The sequence below is a fragment of the Pimephales promelas genome, chromosome 9, assembly GCF_988280905.1.
Source record: "Pimephales promelas chromosome 9, fPimPro1.hap1.1, whole genome shotgun sequence".
NCBI classification, from domain to species: Eukaryota; Metazoa; Chordata; class Actinopteri; order Cypriniformes; family Leuciscidae; genus Pimephales; species Pimephales promelas.
This window is the reverse complement of record NC_142777.1, coordinates 1,306,094-1,312,560: the sequence shown is the minus strand read 5'-3', so window position 1 is coordinate 1,312,560 and position 6,467 is coordinate 1,306,094. Positions and strand designations below refer to the sequence as shown.

At 42.3% G+C, this 6,467-nt stretch overlaps 1 protein-coding gene across 4 annotated transcripts in view; it reads left to right on the top strand.

Annotated features, from left to right (window-relative positions):
- Positions 1–146: 146 nt before the first annotated feature.
- LOC120464367 (NACHT, LRR and PYD domains-containing protein 12) overlaps positions 147–6,467 on the top strand; it is a 29,167-nt gene continuing 22,846 nt past the window's right edge. For all 4 annotated transcript variants that reach the window (XM_089134658.1, XM_039653786.2, XM_039653787.2 and 1 more), the window contains exons 1-5: positions 147–231; positions 672–772; positions 3,434–5,124; positions 6,076–6,097; positions 6,203–6,289. In XM_089134658.1, the coding sequence (XP_088990784.1) occupies positions 673–772; positions 3,434–5,124; positions 6,076–6,097; positions 6,203–6,289 (1,900 nt within the window). In that variant the 5' untranslated portion in view covers positions 147–231; position 672. The remainder of the gene's footprint in view (positions 232–671; positions 773–3,433; positions 5,125–6,075; positions 6,098–6,202; positions 6,290–6,467) is intronic.

Below are 6,467 nucleotides of genomic sequence, written 5' to 3'. Positions count from 1 at the left end.
AAACATTGAGACACGCTGCATTTAACAACACTCGACATTAATCATTCTAGACTTTACATTTGCAAGTTTATCTTAGACAAAAAAAAAAATCAATAGCATCACTACGGGAAGCAGAAAGGTTCAGACCTCACCTGTTTCTGCGGTCACGTGTTAAAGACCTCTGTGTTAAAGACACACTTTAGTGACTGAAAGCGAAACCGTCTGAGGAGAACAGCCACGAAAACAGATCAGGTACGTAATAATAATAAGTGTTTGGAGCCTCACAGCGGCAATGCGATTTATAAATCTGATTTAGGTAAACTAATTTCCCCAATAAATCATAAAACTATCTTTAAAAAGAAATAGTCGTCAAACACGAGGAAGCACTGAAGACGGGTGAGCTAACACATTATAGTTTCAGAGATTTACACACTGGCTCAAAGATTCCTCACTGAAATACTGTAAGACACACCTTAAGACAAATGTGCTTTTACTGTTCCGAAAGGCAGAAAAAAGCAAGAGATATTATGTGAAAATAATTTATAGTGGTTAATTTTGTTTAAAAATCGTATAAGTTACATGTATGAGGTGGCGATGTTTTTCTTCAAACTTTGAAGCCTGATTTATACTGGTAGTCAGTGACTTAAAGTAGGTGTTCAGGATCAGTAACTGGTGTGTGTTTGTGTGTGTAGGATGGCTACAGTGGGAGTGAATGTGATCGAGACAGCGGCTCTAGGGAGACCCTTCCAGCTGGGGATGCTGTATGACTGCAGGAGAGATGCTCTAATACCAGGTACAAAACATTTACTGCTTATAAATGTAGAAGAGGTTCTCTGAGAAAGAAATATATATAAGAAGATGCTATGGGGAACGCCTCAGCGTGACAGATGTCTGAAGCGACAATTGTATTGGCCGGCGCCAGCCCATGATGTCTCTATCAGTGTGGCCGTCAGTATAAAAGGGCTCCTGAGGAACACGTCATCCTCTTCATCTGAAAGAGATGTGACAGGCAGCCCAATAAAATGGCAGCAAGACGCAGTGTCTCATTCCCTTTCTTAAGGAAACTAGGTTACATTTATTACCCGTGACGTTCCCTTTGAATTGGAACTTGCACTACATCTATGGGGAACAAATACCTGTCAAAGAACAAACGCATGTCCTATTGGCTGTAACTAAGCACTAAAAAAGACAACTTTCCTGACTTTTTACTGTCAGAGTCAGATTCCCAAAAGTTACGCACCAGCAAGTTGTTAGTGACACTGATCCCCACGCCCAATGACCAACCTACATACCCTAAACAAGGAAAGTCCTTGCAGAGCCAAGTAGTAGGACTCGGCCCAAGGGCAGAGCTCAGAGGCTTGGAATCATGTACATACTGAAATATTCCTTTAGCGAATATGGCCAGGCTTGCATAGAGACCTGGTCTGTCACTTCAGGGGGAATTAAAGCCTAAACCTCTTGATTCACCAGTGAAGCTGACTCCTGCTATCCTAGCCTGGTCAGTCTACAACCTGTCCGCCTAAGCAGAATCTCTAGATTCAAAGGCCTCCAATGAGAAGGTATTGCAACAGGCAGTAACCACTTCACAACAGATTCCAGAGACGGAAGTACTATAACGCAGAAACTTAGCATATCAACCCTCCATGTGAGGGGAGTAACTCTGTAACTTGTGACTTGCTGAGCACTACAGTAGCTCTGCGGGAGTGGAGAACTCTACATGATGACCTCTAGAATAGGGTTGGGTATCGAGAATCGAGTATCGATTGGAACCGGGACTAACTTTTCGTTTTTCCCGGAATCGTTCAAAAGTTAAAATTTCGATTCCTAGTTTCGATATTCACAGTCTGCCGAGCGGAAGAAGTAACCGCTGAACAACACCAACGAAGAAGCGTCTACCGGAAGTGTTGGCATAACCGCGCGAGTCGAACATGAGTAGCTTACGTCGGCGGTCCAAAGTGTGGCTTCACTTTTCTAAAAATAACGAAATCTCGGCAAAATGCAAAATTTGTGACAAAAGGAGTATTTTTACAGAAGGAGTATTTCCTTCCGAAAGACCGTTGGTTAGCAAGGTTAGCTAAACTTTTTTGACCCCGCCTCTTAAAAGAATCGGAATCGAGAATCGTTAGGAACCGGAATCGAAACAAGGAATCGGAATCAGAATCGTTCAAATTCAAACGATACCCAACCCTACTCTAGAACGAGGGAACAACTGACCAACTCTACAGTAGCCTTGCGGGAGTGGAGAACTCTACATGACGACCTCTAGAACGAGGGAAGAACTGACCAACTCTACAGTAGCTCTGCGGGAGTGGAGAACATGATGACCTTCTAGAACGAGGGAAGAACTGACCAGCTCACTGAAGTCAGTTTTTCAAGAAGGCCTACAGAAAGTCCTTTAACTTGAAATAATTATGTTGTTAAATGAGGCCCCAGAAGACCTACCATTAACTATCCCCAGGGAGCGAAGCACTTAGCTATACCAACCCTCTTAGATGAGGGGAGCACTACACAGTTCATCCAGGAGGCTGAAAGCCCATCACTAGACAATACTGCTGTATGGGCTCTAGAGAGCAAGCCACTCTGGATACTGACCCTTTAACAAGGGGAGTACCAAACTTAGCCTACAGGAGTATCTTAAGGAGGCTCACAGATAGCCTAACAACTTGCTACTGCAGATTGTGCAGAGCCCTAAGGAGTAGAGTTCTCAACGGGCCTGAGAATTATTACCCGACCCGACCCGGCCCGTGGCTTTTAAAGCCCGGACCCGATGTAACCCGACACATCAACATGAATTATCTGCCTGAACCCGGCCCGTGGCCCGACTCGGACGCGCTCTACAATGTATTGCTGTTGCGCCGTCTATTCATTCCGGTGAAATCACAAAATAAAATGCACACAAACTTTGAAAGATTGACTTACTAGTCCATCAACAAGATCACCAGGTCAGCATCACCGTTGCATCCAGTGCTGCTTTTTTAGCTCGCGCCAACGAGTGAAAAGCCCGACCGAGTGGGACTCTTGTCCAGTTTCTCACGCGGTCAGATTCTCTTTTCCTTTTCCTAGTCTTCCGACTAGTTTTCTTTGCTTTTTTTCCCATCGTCTAGTATCACGTCTGAAATGCGCGCAAGTGCAGTGTTGACAACTATTTTCAAAGGAAAGTAGCTAACGCCATGCCTGTTTAAATAAAAATCTTCACACAATAATAAATAAAAAGAACTCAAACAGCCAACCAGCGGGCGGGTTACGGGTTTTGAAACAAAATAGGCCTAGCCTACAAACATAATCATATGCTTATAATGCACTTTGCACGCAGCAGCCAGACTTTCTTTACGGTGAACAGCAGTGATGATTAATAATTTGTTTTTTTGTACATCGGATTATTTAATTTATATTGTAGCCTATTTATAGACATACATATTGACTTGACTGTATTCAACACTTTATACTTTTGCAGGAATCACACTGTGGGATCAAGAAAAGCTACAGCAGAGTCTACGAGTCCGTCCCCAAATTAACACAAATTTCAAAGTCACGGCTTCAGACTCCATTAAGGACAAATCAGCCTTACTGGACATTGACGACTCTCTGAAACTGAGTGTTTTAGGGGGACTCGTCAATGTCACAGGAGCAGCCAAATATCTCAAGGACACCAAGAAGTCCTTCAAACAGCAGAGACTGACGCTACATTATCATTCATCCAGCAGGATTGAAGAGCTGAGCATGAACCACTTGGCACCTGAAAATATAGTTCATCATGAGGTGTTTGATAATGATGCAGCGACACACGTGGTGACAGCAGTGCTGTATGGAGCAGACGCCTGCTTTGTGTTTGATAGAGAAGTTTCTTCAGATGAGGAAATGAAGACAGTAGAAGGAGAAGCAAAAGTGGCCTTTGAGAAGCTCAAATTAATTTCAGTAGATGCAAACAGCAATCTGAAGATGAATGATGCCCAGAAGAACGCAGTCCAAAAATTCTCTTGCACGTTTTATGGCGACTTCCAGTTACCGTCTAACCCGACCTCTTTTGAAGATGCGTTGAAGGTTTTTGCTGATCTTCCAAACCTGCTGGGAGGAAAGAAAGAGCTGGTGGTTCCTCTGAGAGTTTGGCTTTTTCCTCTGGACAAACTTCTATCAAAAGCTTCCAAACTTCAGAAGGACATCAGCATGGATCTAATCATTAAAACTGAATCAGTGATTGAGAGTTTGAATACAACTGAGATGAAATGCAATGATCTTCTGGAATACTCATCTGCTTCGATTTCTGATGAATTCAATGATAAAATCCTGCAAATGAAGCAAAACTGCGACATTTACAAACTGAGACTCATGAAGAAACTCGGCTCTCTGCTGCCGAACATCCGTGGAGACGTGAAGAAGGAAACTGACCTGAATGATCTTCTACAAGAACATGATGGATCTCCATTTAGTGAAAGTGACCTTACAGAATGGCTGAAAGAGAGAGAAAGAGAGTCTGATGTCATTAAACTAATTCTCAGACAGCTGAAGAATGCCGGTGCACAGGTAGAAGACAACATAGATCTGATTTTGTTGAATCTGGAGGTTGGAAATGTGGTGTGTTACACGTTCACATCATTGAACTGGTCAGACATACTCCTACCTAAACAAAAGGCCTATCTGAGTCATTCAACAAATGTAGAAACTGATGAGAACAGCCCAGATCCAGAGCAGAAGTCTTGGCTCACTCTTGATATCCAAAAGACCATTAGGAGCAACTTGAAGCTATTTAAGAAATTGATCGATTCAAAAGAGCGTAAACCAGCCAAGTTCATTGTGTCCTCAAAGGAAATGAAGAACGATCCAGGTTCCTGCATTCTGCTGTATGAAAGTGAATGTGATGAAGCCGTTTGCTTTATTCCTCCATCCAAACCAGCCTGTCCAATCACTGAAGAGGTCAAAGATGATAGTGTGGTTCTGAAGGTTCCTCCATCATGTCCTGAAACAGTGGAGCTCAGAATATTGTACAAACGTAAGCAGGATTCATTCTGGTCATCTAAACCTGTGCCGAAGGATCAACTCACAGTTACTCTGACTGGTCTAGGAGCAGGTGTATATGAGATCAGATGTGCAGCGCTGGGGAAACTCAACTACACCGTATACAGTGACGTCACTGAAGTTGCCATAGAGGTATGATGATCCTATCCACAAGTTTCCGAGGGGCGCTCCTGTAAAAAATAAAGTGGGTGAAACTTCCGGTGACGCGGCGGAAGTAGCATTCCAATGGTGTTTTGTGTGTTAGTTAGCGAAGAGGCTAGCTGTTTTTCTGAGAATTATTTTACTATTTAAAGATTCAAATCTTTATGAGAGATGTTGTTACTGAGCTCGGGGACAACATGTGCTGTTCGCGGTTGTATGTATAACCGGACTAAACTAATTCAGCGGCTTAAACGTGATCGTTTTGAACATAAGCCGAAAACGAAATCAGAGTGATCCTGCCAACGACTGTAGTTTCCATCAACCTCCCAAAAGACGACGAATCTTCCTGTGTACATTTGTTTAAATTCTTAATATTCTATAAACTCTATCAGCGTGTGATTGGCTGTTCGCTACAAATGTTACACCTAAACTCAGGATCAAAGCCTGTGTTGACAGAATACCAAATATATTAGTAGCACATTCATTTATAATTTTGAATAAACTCCAAAGCACAATGACTAAGTGTGTATTTTTTATTTTAATTGTTTGTCAGCTCACACATCTATCTGTCACCATGCCTTGATGAGTATTGATTATTAATAATGTTATTATAATACTCCCAGCCAACTACTGTGGAGGGTAAAGGTACTGTTATTTCACCCTTTTGAATTTCGTTGAGGTTATGTTCCCACATCGTTAGCTAGTTTGGATCGCTATAACTTGAATGACTGTCAACTGTTGATTGAACGAGTGTCAAGCATGTCAAATCGCCCTTTGTTTACTTCGAACCGGAAGACGCGCCCACTTTTGACGCAAGGCCTCATGGGGCGTAGGAAACTTGTGGATATCAGCTGAAGGAAAAATACATGAGAAGCTTTATGAGAATTAGTTAATGGTAACTTGTTATTTTGGTGTTTAATTATTTTTCAATGTTTCCTCTAGGGAAAGGGCGGTTTGATTTCTGGTGAGCTATTTATTATTCCTGCCTCTTTTTTTTTAAACACTTTGTTGAATTGTGTTGGTCTGTGAATAACAACAACAGTTACAGTTGTATGTGTGTGTGTTGCAGACACTAACTTTAAAGGAGAGGGTCACTCAATCCCTATTACTGCCTCCGAGGGTCGTTGGTCTCCAGGACCTCATCAATCTCCTCAGTGTATGTGCCTCTTTTTCATTTTTGGGGTGAGACTACCATTCTAGGTGAAAAAACTTATGTTACAGACACAATTCCAGTGGGTTAGTTCACTCCTACTTTGGTAGATTGCCTCTCATTAGTTGATAAATTGGATACCACTTTGCACAGACAAGGTCTATGGCTCTATATTGAAACATAG